Source organism: Tetrao urogallus, assembly GCF_951394365.1.
Source record: "Tetrao urogallus genome assembly, chromosome: 2".
Taxonomy (NCBI): domain Eukaryota; kingdom Metazoa; phylum Chordata; class Aves; order Galliformes; family Phasianidae; genus Tetrao; species Tetrao urogallus.
The window spans coordinates 13,148,564-13,167,374 of NC_136814.1; the positions used below are offsets into that span (position 1 = coordinate 13,148,564).

The 18,811-nt window shown below is 41.2% G+C and overlaps 1 protein-coding gene across 2 annotated transcripts in view; it reads right to left on the reverse strand.

Moving 5' to 3' along the window:
• Positions 1-4,394: 4,394 nt before the first annotated feature.
• SNAP25 (synaptosome associated protein 25) overlaps positions 4,395-18,811 on the reverse strand; it is a gene marked incomplete at both ends in the record, with an annotated part of 31,808 nt that continues 17,391 nt past the window's right edge. The window contains 4 exons of one of the 2 annotated variants that reach the window (XM_079550054.1): positions 4,395-4,463; positions 11,355-11,499; positions 13,091-13,216; positions 17,150-17,267. In XM_079550054.1, coding sequence (XP_079406180.1) covers positions 4,395-4,463; positions 11,355-11,499; positions 13,091-13,216; positions 17,150-17,267 — 458 coding nt within the window. Of the gene's footprint in view, positions 4,464-11,354; positions 11,500-13,090; positions 13,217-17,149; positions 17,268-17,407; positions 17,526-18,811 lie in introns of both variants that reach the window. The other variant, XM_079550055.1, reaches the window with a different exon arrangement.

Here is an 18,811-nt window from a genome sequence, read left to right on the forward strand (position 1 = left end):
GCTTGGCTCCTAGAAGTCCAAATTGTTTTCCCCAGTATATGCAGTATTTGCACAGGCAGCAGTGATCTCCGCATACATTTCAAATGCTCGGGAATTGGATGGTCCCATGTAATAATTTATTTTGATTTCCCTCAAGGCCATCTTGATTATTATTTTTTTAATTACAAAATAACATTCAAACTAAATAAACAGATAATGCTTGGTATATTACAACACAAGCATAATCTCTCTGACTCCTGCTGCAGAGGATCCAGCTCTTTGGAAAGTGCTTTGCAAAATGAATTAGCCAAGCACAGCCCCAGCCCATCAAACCATCCCTGTGCCCTAACTTCTTGGCAGAGTTCCTCTCCTATGTCTGCATTTTTTACTAGTTATCCACAGGTTTAAAAATACTACATTTATGTTCTATTAAATTCCAAACTAACTGTCCCCACCTCTTTCTGGAAAGGCAATAAAATGGTTCAGACACCAGTCACATCCTGCACACCTCCGCCCACAGGCGCACACAGCAGCAGTGCATGAACTGAAGCTGTCTCTGACACACGTAATTTTCCTTATTACTAAGTGCTCAGCTCTTTTCAATGCCTTTAAAACGAAAGATTTATATGTGCGTATGTACATGTAGGAGAAGAAAGACGGAGGAAAAGAATGAGAATTAATTTGTCTTCTTTCAGATTCTTCAAGTCCTGAGCAATCTTGCCATATTTGGGTCAAGATCCAAAGCCTGTGGAAGCTACTGCTGTGGCACACAGAGTGTTTTGGAGAGTAACTGTCACCTATCTCTCTTGAAGATTTAATGTACATCTGTAATAAACGTGCCATGTGGCACAGGCATTTCTCTAAGGAGAAGCTTTACAGTTTGTCATGCAAACATATTTAGTTATCTTCAGAAACAAAGGATGTATCGTACTTAACACTTATAAGCTCACACAATTTGCATTTCTTAAAAAAAAAAAAAAAAGCTCTTTACTGTTAGAGTTTTTTCTTGTCATATACACTAGTAACACCAAGTCTGCAAGGAGTGTTAAATCAATTAATTATTTTTCACTTTGTACTTCTATATCAAGTCTGTGTTCTTGTCGTAAGATACGCTCTATCAGACCACACAGAAAGACCCATCGTTTTTTCTGGTGTGCTTCTATCAGTCTGGAAAAATAGAACCAGCTTAGAATTGGTGTGGTCATGCTGATGTTAAGAAGTGTCAGCATCCTTGAGGCTTTAAGTTTTCTTTTGGTGAGCCTCCTGGATGCTATTAAATTTGCCAGTTGTCTGAGTTTCTCACTACTAAAATCAGGCTAGATATTTAATGAGGATGACTTTTTGCACAGCACATTAGACTACTTATGTGTTGTATGTTGTTGAGGAATAATGTTCAAATATCCTTCTAGATTACTTTGTTATTTCCCACCTAGACTAGGAAAGGAGGGGTATGTACGATACGAAAGAAGCCCCTAAGCATGGACCTTGTCATCTTAGGGCTTAGGAGAGTTGGAATTCCAGCTCCTTGCCTGTCCCCTTGCAGTGAGCCTTGCCTCTACAGCAAGTAACTCTGCGCTCTGTGTGCTGGCTCAGGGGAAAACTGTACCGCACTGTGGGAAACTTGGGCAGAGCAGGATGGGACAAACAAAAAAGGGGAAATGTCACATTTGAGACAACATTGCCTTTAAAGCTATGAGTCAGCTGCTGCGTCAGGGATTTGAGTGAAAAACTTAATGAACAGAAGTGGATTGTTCTAGGAGCAAACTGCATGAGATCGAAGCTTTCTTTGAATTACTTCAAGAATAATGAATCCTGCAAAAGTCAGTTTTCAAAAACATCAGAGAAATGCAATATATTACACTTACTTACTGAAGCCATTTTCAGCTGTCTCCTCAGGGGCCCTGCCTACAGGGGGCGGGAGGATACAACAACAAATACAGTGAAACATTTCAGTGTTTCTAGGTTTAAATTTTCAGTTTGGCAAAAAGCTTCATTTGGTTTTCTCTTCACCTTTGTTCAGTACAAAAACGGACATCAAGCCGTAGTGATTTCCTCCACAACAACACTGTGTATTTTTGGACAGCTATAATGGCCTTCAGAAGTCTAATTTCTTCAGATGGATGTTTTATTGTCTCACAGATGAAAATGAGGTCTCCACTAGTATCGCCGTTACCCTCTTATATTTCCCTTACCCTTTCCAAATACCAAATATAATAATAATAATAAAATAACAATAATTTTAATAATAATAATAAAAAAATAACAAATATATTTGTTATTTGTAGATTCTCATACTGTCACGTTCTCCAGTATGTTTACTGCCCTCCTTTCAGTAGCCTTGACGTTGCAGAATGGCACTGCTGTCACAAGTACTAGAATCCCTGAATGAACAGGATTGGAAATGGCCAGCAGATTAACAGTAATTGCTTGAAGTTTACTCTTTGGCTTAAAGTAGTGGGGGAGAAATATTTACATAAATGAATTTTTAGTAGATACTATAAATAAGAAACTGCTTAAGAAAATACTGCTTGTGTATACATTAGCATGTGATTTTAATTATGCTAACATTTGTGCTCTTTGTGTATTTTGACTTAGGGCCATGTGAGATGCATGCATGATCTGTCGCTCATGTAGAGTTAATCATAATTTGTCCATATAGGGAAAAAAAATCCCTGGGAAAATATGGTAACGCTTTTCACTGGCAGTAAATGTTAACTGTTGTTAGTCCTTTAAAAATACATATTCTTAGGAAACTACACAAACTCTGTAGTTGAAAGTGTTCCTTGAAAAGAGGTATGTATCATGTGTCCAGATCCACCACAGGAATGAATTGTATTGACTAAGGAACTGTATCCTTTTGCAGCATATCATTTATTTCATTTTCCTTTCCCTTGAACAAGAAAATATATTTTGATCAATGTTCGACAATCCAAGCCAAGTTATTTAAAATAATATTCACTTTGTACTTAGTGTAAAATGCTATTTTTAGAGCAGACACTTCTGTTATACAATATTGCAAACAGAAATCTTTTGTTTCTAGTTCTCATACAGAACCAATTAGTAAAGAGTCTTTGGACTTCTTTGCCCTTCTCCTTTTCCCAGTTAGTGACAAATAACTGGGTCTCGCTGACACATAGAACAACAAATAGATAAAGCAAGCATGGATTCTGAGATCTATAATTTTTAATAATTTTTAAACTAGCTACAAAATGTCAATCACTTCACAAACTGACAGGAGACATAAGGAATTTCATATTACATGCTGTAAATGATATTTATCTCACAGTTTATCTAGAGTTCATTCATTTAGGTTTTTTTTATTATTTTTAATTAAGTCAGCTACTAAACATCTCAGCGATTTGGTGTGCATAGCTCTAGGTAAGCAACAGAGAACTGTACTGATAACAAACCACATGGGGATAGCGACTAGTAAGAGAGAGCCTTATAAAAATTACATTTCTTTGCACCATTTCATATGGTAGTCATTTCCTTCAAAAGATAGTCTTCAAAAGCAGCAGACAAACCCAATATATTACACTTATTCTTTTTGTCTTTGACATGTTTTCAGCCAGGCACGTTTTGCTGGCAATGGCTAAATGGTGAGTGCCAAATCCCTCTTTTTTCATAATTTAAAAAAAAATGATCATGATTAATAACTCTATGTGTATATATATATATATATCAACAAGAAAAAGTGGCACGACTGCAAACTTGCTGGTATAACATAGTCCCAAAAGAGTCCGAATACTGAGCATGCTTTTGTTGTCATTGTTGGTATGCTACTGCCATGGGAAAAAGTCTTGTTTAAGTAGGAGTCTAAAAGTCTATTTATTCCTCATGCATAAATGCATAAATCACATCACTTTGTAGTGCAATGCTTGTTATAGTTAGATAATTCCACATTGTCTAATCATGAAATCATAACAACAGATAATGGCAATGAAGAACTGAAGACAGCAGGTTTAAGTGCTTAAACATCATGATACCCAAAGACAGGAGCATGGCAGTAGCTCTGTGGAATGTCACAGTTTTACAAGAACAATACTGTATATTTAAAGGTTAACAGCACGTTTAGCATTCCAACATGGTTGTCATTCAGCAAACATCATTTTAAAAAAGGAGAGGAAAAAGGAAAAGGAATTCAAACAGAAACAAGGAAAGGAAAAATCCCAAAAAAACGTCATAGTGAGCTATAGCCATCAAATCAGCACTATGTACAACCTTTGGAAAGAAAGATATCTAGAAAAAAATTAATTACAAGTATCATTTTTGGAAAGCTGACAAACTACACAGGACAACATTTACAATGGGGCTGATATGTGCATGTGTGCAAACCTAGTAGGTAAATACCATGATAAAAGCATGAAGGTACTGCCCTCTGGGACAGCATTAAAAGGAAATGCACTTTGCTGCATTTAACCACTGCCGAGCATCTTTGTTGCACGCTGGTTGGCTTCATCAATCCTGGTTTTATTGGAATCAGCCTAGGGAAACACAAAGAAAGGGGACAGATGATTATGTGGCAGAGAGAGAAGGTGCACAGTGCTTTGTGGGCCCTCCTTTAGTTTTGGCTGTTAGGAAAAACAAAACAAATGGAAGTTACACATTAGCCTGATTTTGTGACACTGAGTAGCCTCTGAGTTTTTGTGAGCTTTTGTGTTTGTATTCAATTTCTCTTACACTCTCTTAAAAGCCATGCCAGATCTGTGGCTGGTGCTAATGGCTTGCACCATCAAAAGTGGTGGATGACAGGATAAAAATTGTGATGCGCATGTGGATTTCATTAGTGAAAATCTTCCAGTGCTCTGTACTGCTTGGATTCAGTGAACCTGGACTCTCTCTGGACCTTTTGACTGTGTGTGTGGCAAGGAAGGGAGAAGCAGGAGTGATGCCGTTACTCCTCTCTCTCAACAAGGAGTTCAGTGTAGCTGCAAGACAGAATAACCTCTTTGATCAGGCAGCTGCATAGATGGGAATTAAGAAGGAAGGGATTCCATCATGATTTGGGATTCTACCATTATTTCAAAAAATCAAACTGGAATTTAGTCCAGTGTGGGCTGAACTGTTAACTTCACTGTCTTCCATGCTGTAACACTTGCCATACCAAAAAAATGCAGTTAATAGAACAACAGATTTTGGAGTTCTGTTTGAGAGGGCAGAGACTTTAACCATGGCTTTCTGTTGCTCTGTAGAAGTTAGTTTTGAAGTCAAAGACATTGTTGTAGCTGACAAAAACTGGCAAAGCTCCTTTCAAGTTCATGTTGCTGGTAGAGGATGAGATAGAAAATGCTTTCAGTGTTTGAAATGAGACCTGTGAGAAAGGTGAGAGTTGTGTTACTGCTTTAAAAGCGTGACATCAAATAGCAAACTCTTTTCTGCAGTTTGATGTTTTCTTTTTTTTCTTTTTTTTTTTTTTTTATTTATTTTGCCTTGATGATTATTCCCAGCTCTCTGGCTCTCTGGGGTGTACCCAAATGGTGCAGATTTATTTTAAATCTTCAATTTGCAAAGGCTGAAGTATCTTTCCCACATTCATTTCAATACCTTTGAAAATGATTATAGCGATCTGCAATAAATCACTCTTAAGCATCTTGGGCTTTTCTCCCTAATTGTTCTGGCACATGTAAACATGTATTTTTAGTACAGCAGCGTGTGCCAGATCCTCAGCAAGAGTAAATCACCATAACTACTCAGTATGAGCCACAGTTCTGTTTTTTATCCATGAATTTGACCTTGTCTATTGCAGTATAGCTTTTGCCAAAAGATTACCTGAAAGATAAATTAATGGCTTGAAAGCATTTAACTTTATCATGAAATACATTAATATTGATTGAATGTTAAGTGTTGATGAAACATAATGTTTCTAAATGGGAATACTGAAGCCTAAATTTGGTAAATGATGCTTCATCCAAGTCAGTGGGAGTCCTTGCCCAGACCTTCCCAGCTGAGTGAAGACAAAATGTTTTTAGCCTTTCTACTTTGGTCCCAGCTCTCCATTAATGGCTCTTCTTTGGAACAGGCTGTCTTCTGGTGATGGTTTTTGACCCTTTTGACCTACTTATCACATCATCATTTTAGTTTTTGTCCCTGTTTCTCTGATCTAAAGGAAGAATAAAACCTTTTATTTGTTGCCTCATCTGATTACCATGAATAGATTAGATTACGTCTCTGCATTATGAAATTGCTCTGGTTTGGATGCACACATCCAGCTTAACATAAGTGCTTTAGAAGCATTTGGGTTACCTTGGTGAGGTACCCAAGCTTTTGCAACATATGCCAACGAAGGATCTTTCTAATGATGATAGTTGACTGAAAGCACAGTGCTCGAGTTGGTCAGAAAAAGAAAACCACTCCAGCCACCCTGCATTGCCTGCCACCAGCCAGGGGTGATGCCTATTGCCATGTCTCGTTGCAGAATGGAATTGTGTACATTTTTTGGTGTTGGTATTTGGTATTATCCGGTTTCAGTAATTTCTATCTTTAACAGAGGGTTATCCTAATATTTTGTTTCATAGAATCATAGAATCATAGAATCACTAAGGTTGGAAAAGACCTAAAAGATCACCCAGTCCAACCGTTCACCTATTCCCAATAGCTCCTACTAAACCATGTCCCTCAACGCAACATCCAGTCTTTCCTTGAACACCCCCAGGGTCGGTGATTCCACCACCTCCCTGGGCAGTCCATTCCAGTGCCTGACCACCCTTTCTGAAAAGTAATACTTCCTCATGTCCAGCCTGAATTTCCCCTGCCGTAGCTTGAAACCATTCCCCCTGGTCCTATCACTAATGACACGAGAGAAGAGGCCGACCCCCAGCTCACTACAACCTCCCTTCAGGAAGTTATAGAGAGCAATAAGGTCTCCCCTGAGCCTCCTCTTCTCCAGGCTGAACATTCCCAGCTCCTTCAGCCTCTCCTCATATGGCCTGTGCTCCAGACCCCTCACCAGCTTCGTTGCCCTTCTTTGAACACGCTCCAGGGCCTCAATATCTTTCTTGCAGTGAGGGGCCCAAAACTGGACACAGTACTCGAGGTGCGGCCTGACGAGTGCTGAATATAGGGGAACAATCACCTCTCTGCTCCTGCTTGCAACACTGTTTCTGATGCAAGCCAGGATGCCATTGGCCTTCTTGGCCACCTGGGCACACTGTCGGCTCATGTTCAGCCGAGCATCAATCAATACCCCCAGGTCCATTTCCTCTACGCAGTCCTCCAGCCACACCGCCCCAAGCCTGTAGCGTCGCCTGGGGTTGTTGTGGCCGAAGTGCAGGACCCGGCATTTGGCCTTGTTGAAACTCATCCCATTGGCTCCAGCCCAGCTCTCCAGCCTGTCCAGATCCCTCTGTAGGGCGTCGCTACCCCCAGGCAGATCCACGCTTCCAGCCAATTTGGTGTCATCTGCGAATTTACTGAGGGTGCACTCGATGCCCTCATCGAGGTCATCTATAAAGATATTGAAGAGGACAGGCCCCAGCACCGACCCCTGCGGAACACCACTCACGACCGGTCGCCAGCTGGATTTGACTCCATTCACCACCACTCTCTGCGCCCGGCCCTCCAGCCAGCTCCTTACCCAGCCAAGAGTGTACCCATCCAAGCCTCTGACTGCCAGCTTCTGCAGGAGAATGCTGTGGGAGACAGTGTCAAAGGCTTTGCTGAAGTCTAGGTAGACCACATCAACAGCCTTTCCTTCATCCACCAGATGGGTCACTAGATCATAGAAGGAGATCAGGTTGGTCAAACAGGACCTGCCCTTCATGAACCCATGCTGGCTAGGCCTGATCCCCTGGTCACCCTGCACATGCCGCATGATCTCCCTCAAGACGATCTGCTCCATAACCTTCCCTGGCACCGAGGTCAGGCTGACAGGCCTGTAGTTCCCCGGATCCTCCTTACGACCTTTCTTATAAATGGGAGTCACATTGGCAAGCCTCCAGTCATCTGGGACCTCACCAGTCAACAAGGAGCGCTGACAGATGATGGAAAGCGGCTCGGCTATCACCTCCGCCAGTTCCCTCAGCACTCTTGGGTGGATCTCATCTGGCCCCATCGACTTGTGACAGTCCAGCTGGAGCAGTAGGTCTCTGACTGTTTCTTTCAGAATCGCAGGGGGGTTAGTGTGCTCCCCGGCCGAGATTACCAGGTCAGAGAGAGGGGTATCCTGAGGATAACTGGTCTGACTTTTAAAGACAGACGTAAAGAAGGCATTCAGAACCTCCGCCTTTTCCTTATCCTCAGTGGTCACATTCCCAGCCTCATCCAGCAAAGAGTGGATATTCTCCTTTGTCCTCCTCTTACTGTTAATGTATTTATAAAAGAGTTTCTTATTCCTTTTCACACCAGCAGCTAGGTTAAATTCAAGCTGGGCTTTTGCCTTTCTGATTTCACCTCTACACATCCTAACAACTTCCCTGTATTCATTTTGAGTGGCCTGTCCCTCTTTCCACAGGCGGTAGATTCTCTTTTTCTCCCGGAGCCTCAGGAATAGCTCCCTATTCATCCACGCCGGTCTTCTTCCCCGCCGGCTCATTTTGCAGCTCAGGGGGACTGCCTGCTCCTGCGCCCTTAAGACTTCCTTTTTGAAGAGCAACCAGCTCTCTTGGACCCCTTTGCTTGCTAGGACTGAATGCCAGGGGACTCCCCCTATTAGTCCCCTGAACAATTCAAAGTCCGCCCTCCTGAAGTCCAAGGTAGCAGTATTACTATTCCCCCTCCAGGCTCCACCGTGAATCACGAAGTCTATCATTTCATGATCACTCTGTCCAAGACAGCCTCCAACCTCCACATCTCCCACCAAACCTTCCCTGTTTGTGAACAGCAGGTCTAGTGGGGCAGTTCCTCTCGTGGGCTCTCCGACCAGCTGTATCAGGAAGTTGTCCTCTACGCATTCCAGAAACCTCCTAGACTGCTTCCTCTGTGCTGTGCTGTACTCCCAGCATACGTCAGGGAAGTTAAAGTCCCCCATGAGGACAAGGGCAGGCGACTGTGCAGCTTGTGCCAGCTGCTTATAGAATACCTCGTCTGTTTCTTCATCTTGATTTGGGGGTCTATAACAGACGCCCACCAGGGTGCCTGTCTTGTCAGCCCTTCCTCTGATCTTTACCCATAGGGATTCAACATTATCGTCCCCAGTCATAATCTCAGTAGCGTAAAAGCATTCCCTAACATAGAGAGCTACACCTCCACCCCGCCTTCCTTGCCTATCTTTCCTGAAGATCCTTTCCTTTTCTAGTATCTCATTACTGCTTGGGCCACACATTCTTACTCAAAGAAATTCAGCAGGTTTTCACTAAGACTGAAGACTCCTATTTTTATGCTACTTTCCTGATGATTCCTTTGTGTACACTGCAAGTGCATCTTTCAGAAATGTGTCACTCTTCTTAGCCAAGGGCCCTGACCAGCAGGACATGCCTGTGAGGCTGGATTTAATGAATTGCATTAGCTACCAACATTTTTTCCGTTTGCTGTATGAAACATTGCACACCTAACCCTGTAGGAAAACCACTCAGATGTGGAAGGCCAGTCCCTCAGTAAGCCGCTGCTCTCAGCATGCACTGCCTAGAGATATGGCCCACGTTTTTCATGTTCACAGGAGGCCTGGTCAGTATTTTCAAATTCCAGATGTTTACAAGCATGAGCTGATAAAGAATCCTTGTTAGGATTACTGCGTTTTATGATAGTATCCTGCAGACGTGGATAGCATGCATCTGATTTCTATCCGCAGGGAATGTCTCCTGCTACTATGCTATGACATGAGGAGGATAGCTACAAATGTGTGTGTGTCTTCCTCTGAAAAAATAATGTATATCATAGACTGTTATTTAAACTAGTTATGGCATGGGATGGATAATTTTCCAGTCCCTTGTTGCAGTGTAGATTAATTTGCTGTTTTCTGCTGCTTTTCATATGAACAGCAATGGTAAATCTCTCACCTCCAACCACCCATTTCATTTTTCCCTAAAATAGGAATTGTTGCAGAATGGCATCATGGTGACACTGTACATTTTCCAATATATGCAGACTAATAGATGCAGCTTTATGAAGCACACTTTTGATTGACACAAAACCATGCACTCTTCTGTGTTGTATGACTATGTCAGAGACTAGCTTCCTGCCTGTAAGGCAACATATTCTTCACCCAATCCTTCTTGGAATCAAATCCAAATAAGGAAAGTGAGTTGATTGAATCCCTGACTGCTATTTCTTTTTTTTCTTTTCTTTTCTTTTTTTTTTTCCTTTTGTGTGTGCATGTGTATATGTGTGCATACTAGGCTCTGGTATAATTAATTGACACAAAAAACAGGCATGGACATCCTGCTCATCTGAGAAGGTTTGCACGTGCCAGAAGGCTCAAGAGTACAAGCTCTACCGCTTATGGTCAGCATTAACTCTAAGCAGCACATGCAAGTCCTTGGGTTAGATCCTCAGGCTGTGTAAATCTCAGCTGAAGTCAAGTGTTGTATTGATTTTACACCAGATGAAGATCTAGCCTCTTATGTCACTTTAGCCTGTGCCTGGAGCGCTGCCAGTGTGAATGCAGATGGCTTGCAGATCTTGAGATGTGAGTATGGCAGTGCGATCCCAGCAGGGTTTGGAGGGTGCTGCTTTATGCTTCGGAAATCTGCAATGCAGGTCTGGCACTGGAACAGTGCTTTCTACCTTTTTAGCTGGTGATATCACCATTTTGTGATCATTTCTACCATATTGGTAGAAATACTGAGCTTCTGGACTTTACCAGGCTCGTGTATGGTCCAGTTCTATGTACACACACCAAGAGAGCTGGTGGATATGTTGCAATGTGATTATAATCAGGCAGTATGACAAGTCTAGCTGGACTGTTTCCATGCAGCAAAGCCTTGCTTAATGCATCCCCATCCCTTTTTTGTGACCGGTCCTCTAAAGAAGCAATCCTATTCTAAATCACTTGTGCAGTTTGTTTCTGAGGGAAGGAGAGTCCGGGAAGGCTTAAAATGTGCCAGGAAGTGCCAGGGTCCAAATTCCACGGTTCTGCACAACTCGGGATATTTGTCCTTTCCCAACACCCTTGCAGAAGTAGTCTTTATTTGTGCTAAGGGTTCTCCTCGCTAGCTGTTGTCTTGCGAACCAAAAGTGCTGCTTCAACCCAACCAGCATTGAAAGTTACTAAAGATCCACAGCAGCTGTGGTGGTCCAAAGATTTGGAAGGAGGAGAGAGGAGCACTAGCAGTTATTTCTGTCATCTGTCCTCCTCTGAGCAGAATTAAAACTACAGCACACCCTTTTAAAGAGCTGAGAACCAGCTGGTAGACACATCTGCTCTTCTTATGCACAGCCTATGCTTGCAGAAGGGAAAACACCGCCCTTCTTGGAGTTCTCTTAGAAATGTCAGTTCTTACCTTCTCCATGATCCTGTCAATCTGGCGATTCTGTGTGTCGATCTCATTGCCCATGTCCAGGGCCATGTGACGTAAGTTGCCAATGATGCCGCTGACCTGCTCAAGGTTCTCATCCATTTCATTTTCCCGGGCATCATTTGTTACCCTTGAAGTAATAAAACCAATCAATTATTTGAAGCAAGGAGAGAAGAAATTCCCCTGAAACTGATTCACCCAAAACCTCTCCTGCATCGTCCCTTGCCTGTCAGCTGTGGAGCATGCTACAGTGCTCAGCTTTGAAAAGGGATTATTAAGTAGCTGTCCTGAAAACCTTCACATGCTTATTTTTTGGATGCTGGGATTAATTGTCTGAGTTTGTCACTCTCATTTTGTTCATTCCTTCTGCTTCTAAAAGTGTTGCTGTCTGAGCTTGTCTGCACCACTTATTACATCTCCCTGCTAGCAATGGGCTTTCTCAAAAGATGTGGAAGAATGAAAGGACGTTTCATTTGGATCTGTGTGTGATTACAGTGTGGGAAATGCCAGAGGGCAGTGGAACTAAAGCAGCTGCTTGTGTTCAACCACACAGGATACCATTCATTCTTCACGGACTTGGGGCTTGCCAAAATATTGGACAAGAAAATCCTGACCCAACCTTGTATTTAATTAAATGTGTTTTCAGTAGATAAAATCAAATTTTCCCAGTTTATTTGCCTTTTGTCTGTCCTCTTAGCCCCATCTTTTACAGTTGCTTATTTTTTAAAAGGAAACACTTGCACTTGATTGAGGACCGAGTTCAGTGCTCCCAGGACTGAAGAGGCACATGAAGACTGGCACTTGGAAAGGTTTCCCACTCATAAAATGACTGTTCTGAGTCTCTTGTGTAATTTGTCTTCACAGAGGTGCTAAAAGGGCACTACAAGCTATTCATGGAAGAATTATGCCGTGGCATAACTTTCTTGACTGCTATTCTGTTAGCATGCCCCAGCCTTTGCTTTAATGGGGCTGCCATCCAGAAAGAATAAAAAAAAGTGAATGGCAGACCCAGCAAACTTAAATAGCAACTCCATCCCACACTCCAGATTGCATGACAGCATTGTTTCTATCGCACTGATTTCCTTTTATCACAGCAGCAAAAAAAAAAAAAAAGTGGATAATAGTTTTTGGAAAGATAATTACTTATTAATCCAGCATCCTTACTCTTCAGAGATCAAAGCTTTGCCTACCGGTATGGCTTTATCTTTTCAGCTGGTAACATTGTCATCTAAATACATGCTCTATAAGCACTGTAATCAGCATGTAGTTGTTGAATCCCCATGGACTGGAGAAAGTTTGCAGTTTAGTTGCTGTTAGTATAGCAGTGTGTTTCAAAGTAGCTTTCACCTGAGTGTCAGGAATTGCCACTGAAGGGTAAATGGTTTTGGCTTTTGGGCAGCTGAGGAATGGGCCGTCATTCCCTGTTCAGTGAGGTTCTCTGGATGATCAGGAGTAGGGAAGTGATTTTCTCAAAAACTATTTACCTCTGGTAGAAATTGTACTTCAAGTTTTGTGCTTGGCTTTGCTTTGGCAGAAGAGAAAGGAAGCACTGCTGAATGCTTTGGTGCATGGTAAAATGGTGGAAAACACTGGCACCATCACATTACCCAGTGTCACTGAAGGAGTTAACAAGTGTCACAGAACTCATGACCATATGGAAAAAATCTAAATATATCAGTGACAAGGAAAATAGAGAGAAAACAGTGGATAAAAAGGCTCACCTGCGGATAAAGCCACCACTGATGGCCATCTGCTCCCGTTCATCTACAACACGTGCAGGCTGGCTGGCTACAACGCCATCCTGATTATTGCCCCAGGCTTTTTTGTAAGCATCACTTGATTTAAGCCTATGCAAAAAAGTTGATGAGTAACAAAGCATCCAGTGGACAAGGACAAATGCAAAATTTTACTTCTTCAAGCTAGAAGCTGAATCAAGCAAATGAGTTTTCAGAGGGTCATTGATTGTATACCGATATATCATAACCCTGAGTAAAAGGATGGTTTTTTGTTTAGTTTTGGGTGTTTTTTTTTTCAAACTTTACTGCCACGACAACCGTGATGGTCAGAGGTTTTGTATCCAATAGGGTGAATTGCAACTTTTAAGTCCACAACACTTCACACAAGTTTTTGGATGTTGACTGAGTTTCCAGAAAGGAAAAAGAAAAAAAAAAAGAAGAAAAAAAAGAGAGAAGAAATACAGATAAGTAGAAAACATTGTTTCATTTCAGCGACACATACGTTGTGACATCAAACACAGTGAACGTATTGGCAGACAGACATAAAAACATAACTGCCAAGTATAGTGTGTACATCACATCACAGCAACACACCCTCTTAGAGTAAAAAGGATTTGGCTAGACTTCAACATTTTACAATGCAGAACATTGGGCTTTTGCTGTTGTTAACATATATGTGGCATAAGAGGCAGTTAAGCCCCTAACCTTTTCCGAGGTGGTTTGGAGATTATTTTATCATAAAATTCATAGGGTTTGTTAGATTTTCAAATAATATATCGGTACATGAAAATAGTAATCATACATCTACAGTTGATGTACAAACCTTTGTCCACAGAGACAAAAAGTAAAATAGGCAGAAGTGAAATGAGTGCAGGAGAAAAGAATAGATACAAGCAATCTAGCATCAGAAAGGGAAGTTTTTCTACATTTTCTTCATGCACCAGCTACAGGCATGAATAAGAAGTAAAGCATTCTCACTAAGCACAGTTGCTCCAATAGTTTGTCATACTCTTAATGCATCAGCAGTAACAGCCTTCACAATAAGCAAGACACAGGCAAAAATGGATCATTACTTCCTTCAGGATTTTAAAACTACAGGACTTTATAGCAGCCTAGCATGTCACTGTATTTGTTATATTTGTTATTCACTTTCAAAGAGCCATTTTTGACTGAGCTGCCGTGGACAGAAAATTAAAATCCAGGCATACCTTCAGTGGCAGATTAGCATGTGTAGCATATTTAGGGTTGCTGCATTGGAGCTGTCAGACAAGATTGGACACTTAAACAAGACAGCATGAGTGTTGAGGATCTGTATCTGCAAATTCTTGATTTTATTCTAGAAATGGAGCAGTTTTCAACAGACTTCTTGGGAACTGAAAATCCCCATGGTTTCCCTTTTCTTCAGTCAGCAACAGTCAGTCATATAAACAGCTCTGTGGCTTGGAATTTGGGAGAGAAACAGCATGCTTCTGGGGACTTTAGGAAAGGACACAACAAACTTATCTCTGGTTTTATGTTCTTTCCTTGCCCCCTGAAGGAGCTCAGTATCTGTTAAGTCTGAAGATGTGTTGCATCCTTCCATATAGAATTAAAATACAGATGCAGAGAGAGTATTTCCCAAATACCCATCTATTGTTCCATTGCTTACTTTCTATTAAATTTGTGAAGAGTTAGAAAGAGGATGCTTGGCTTATTTCTTCTTAGATCTCTGGAACTAACAATTGAGTTTCACATTTCTAGAAATAAGAAAAAGTAGCTCTCCTATATTTACAGATATTTGTCTGCTCTTTAGACCCACACAACTCAGAGTCTACGTTAGAAGTGAATAATTTGATGTACCCAGAACCCAACCTCTATTTTCTTGTGGAGTTGAAATTAATACAGGTGGAGCCTGGGCCTGCTCGATGTCAGTAGCATTTGTCCTTTTGACTGCAGTCTAGCCTAAGTTTCATGACATGGGTATTGTGGGTCTTCTAAGAATGGAGGGTCAAGCTTTACATTTTGATACGACTCACTGAGTTATATTCACAGCAGAGTACAATTACATGTGAAACAGTTAATCTTTATGAAATATGTGCATTTAATTTACCACTAACCAGAAAAGCACTAAGAGATCATGGCGATACTAATGCTCAGAACTGTCTGGATTTCTCTCCCTCCTACACTACACTTTTCAGAATATCATCTTATTTGTACCAGTTGGTTCCTGGCACGGTGATTAAAGGAACAGGCTACAAAAGCATTGTTCATCCTTATTTTGTTTCTAAACATGTTCACTGATTAGCAGTGCTAGATTATGAAATAGGACTGCAGTCTGCAAAGGCAGAATACTGCCTTATAGCCAGGATGACACACCTTGAAAAATGAATATTGTATGCGTACAGTATTTTCCTGTTCTTGCACCTATTGATTTCGTGATACTGCAATCACTGTGGTGCCATGTGTCAGCTACTAACCCTATCCATGCCACAGGTCTGGCTGTCAGTTCAGAGCAGCCTTTCCTACAGAATAGAACAATTAAATCTGCTCTGAAAAACGAAGATTCCTGCAAAATACATGATGATTTTTTGTTCTTCAGGGAAGAACTTTTGTTGTTGGCATACGCTCCAGGAGGAGCAAGATGCTGTCTTGGCTTGCTCTTCTTTAGCTTGCAACAGCTTTTGGAGTGTGGGAGTATCTCAGGTACTGCTGCATACTTCTGTACCTGCAGCTCTCCTGCACTTGTTCGACTGCCTGTTTTAATTCAGAAGGCTATTAGGGATGCAGCCAATATCACAGCTAGAAATGATTGCAGGAGGGCCCACTCAAAAGGTCTATGTGTGTGTGTGTCCTTCTTTCCATTTCTTATTGCCTCTCTCCCACTCTGTATATCAAGGCAATAGCATACATATTCTGTGCAGACTGTTTACCTCCACAAAGTATTTGCAGCTGGGTGCACAGGAGCAAAACCAATTTTGAAATCTGAGGCAGTAACTGCATTGTGTCCCAAGGGAATTCTCTTCAAAATAAATCAGGATTGAGAAGACAGAAATCCAGTCATAATCTTTCTGTTCTGGGCCAAATTTCCACTGAATTCCATGGCAGCTCACTTTCATTTGGTCTGGATAATCTTTGTAGGACTGACTATGAAGAAAGCGTCTGTGCCATGCAGGAAGAGAATACAGTACTGCAGAACCACTGTTCTCTGCCTTGTTTTCTGTACAGTCTCTGGCCAATCACTTACAAATGCTTTCACTGTAACCTATCTGATTGCTGACTCACTGCATGCTGGGTTTGCTGTTCCTTGAGGACTTCTGGTCTGCCCACTTTGTCCCCCACTTCCTACACCACATAACAGTACTTCACATTTTCATCTGGCACTTAAAACAAGCTTTGCATTACTGGAGGACAGTTTCGTTCAAAAGTGATGGCATGCAAGCACATTTGATACATTTCAACATTTCTCCTCAGTGTACATGCTACCCAAATGAGATAATTTTTTTTGCTTGGATTTTCTCAAATCTGGTTGTTTATGACAGGATAAAACCATTTCGCATTGAGTTCCAATTGTGAAATGTCATGTCTTCTTCAGTTTTGTCAAGAACAATTTCTGTTGAACAATGAGAAGTATGGTTTTCATCTATAATTTTGACTAGTGTTTATTATTGCCTCTTCTGCATCTTCAAACTATAGGGTTTTTTGTTGTTCCTTATTAAACTTGTTTGCAAAAATGTTTTAAAATTTAGGACCTCCAGGAATAAAGTAGCTCCAGTGGTTTTGATCTCTGGAAAATGGAACCACTCAGTACACTTTGTGTAAAATGTTGAAACTTATACCATTAGAAGGTGTCAACAGTGAAGCTTTCACTGCAGTATGCCTGATTTTAATGCATCTACAGTAATTTCCAGTCACTTGTCTATGCTATGAGATGAATGCGTTTGAACCAGAATCGTTCCTTCTGCATGCCACATGCTCATCCTGTCCATGTGCCTAGCAAGGATGAGCTTCACAAGGCCTTTGGGATCAGCCTTAAGTGCTCAAAGAGATGAGGCAGGCAGCACCTACTTGTTACATGGACAGACACAAAGACCACAGAATTTTCCTAGGTCCGTCAAATTCTTTTCTGCTTCTTTCATGTCCTTATTGATTTGGTCCATTCCCTCTTCGATGCGTTCCAGTTGTTCTGATTAAACACAAGTATTTTATCCCCACAGAATGAAGCAGATGGAAAAGGACAAAGAAAAAAAAGACAAAAACTTCAGACATTCACTGTGACAAAAAAAAACTGGACACCACATAGCAGAGCCGGTACCCAGTACCTACTTGTTACAAGGACATATGAAAAGGCCACAGCATTTCCCTAAATCTTTTAAATTTTTCTCGGCCTCCTTCATGTCTTGGTTGATATGGTTCATGCCTTCTTCAACACGATCGAGTTGTTCTGGTCAGGACAAAGGGATGACAGTGTGGAATGAATTGTATTTTTGTTTGTTTGTTTTTGTCTTCAACAGAACGTGAAAAATGACCATGTGGAACTGAATCAGTAATGACATTACAATGCATTAATCCAATCTGATGCATTGTTAACATGATGTAAGCCGTTCTGGATGCCGAAGATGTTTTTTACTAATATGGAAAGAGTAAAACAATGGAGGAAGATGTTCAAAATATATTAATCTGAACAAGATGTAATGATGTAGAAAGTAAGGGTTATAAACTTTAAGGTCCAGAAACATAATACAATGCACCACTTACTAAGACACCAATGACATCCAAAAGAAAGCAAGATAAAATGTTATTATTTTGCATTTATTCATGTTAATACAAGAGAAAAGGTAACTTTCTATGGAAGATACCTCAGTTACTTACGCTTACAAGTGCCTTGAAGTTAGGTAAGGTGTGGCAGTGTAACTGCTTGGGTTAGTGGGTACTGAGTGAGACAATTGGCAGTAACAGGACCAGAGGTGGTGTGTGAGCTGTTAAGAACTATGTCCAAGTACTCCTTTTTCCAGGGGCTGAGAAAACTGAAACCTGCCTCTCTGATTGGCTTTGGAGGTTAATCTCGAATCTGCCTATGGCTTTGGGGCTGATTTTCTTTCTTGCATGGATGCTGCAAATCAGAAGTAACTCCTGCAAACAGAGAGGAACTGCAGCCACTGCAGGAGCCTGATACTCACTGAAAGAGGCGCGCTAGCTGTGGCATACATTGTCTCTGTCCCCAGGCAATTTTATGAAAATAAACAATAGGTAAAGAATAAGATTTTTCAATGGGGTCACTTCTGATTTGCTCCAGGCTGAAGCATCAAGTGCAGTAACCAGCCTAAAGCCTGCACTGTCTCTGCTGGCATTAAACAGAATTTGTATTATTTCTGCTTAAGGTTGACAGTGATTTAGTCTTCTCTTAGAGGCTTAAAGGTTCAAAATAACTTACTTGTTAGAGAAACAGAATGCCATGCCAAACAGTAAAATTGTAGGACCAGATTCTCCACTGTACAACAGATATTGGATCCAGTGGGACTGGGAATCTTATGTGGAGTTTGTGGCAGTTATGGCACTTTACGCTGGTGGAAAGCTTCAACATTTGTTTCATAAAAATAAACTCAAGTACTACATGCAATGAGAAAGTTACTTGGAGTAGCATTTCAATCCAGTAAAAATAAATATATACCTAAGGAGTCTTTGAAACAATCACATTCCTGTTCCCTGTATTGAGAAGAAAAAAATATA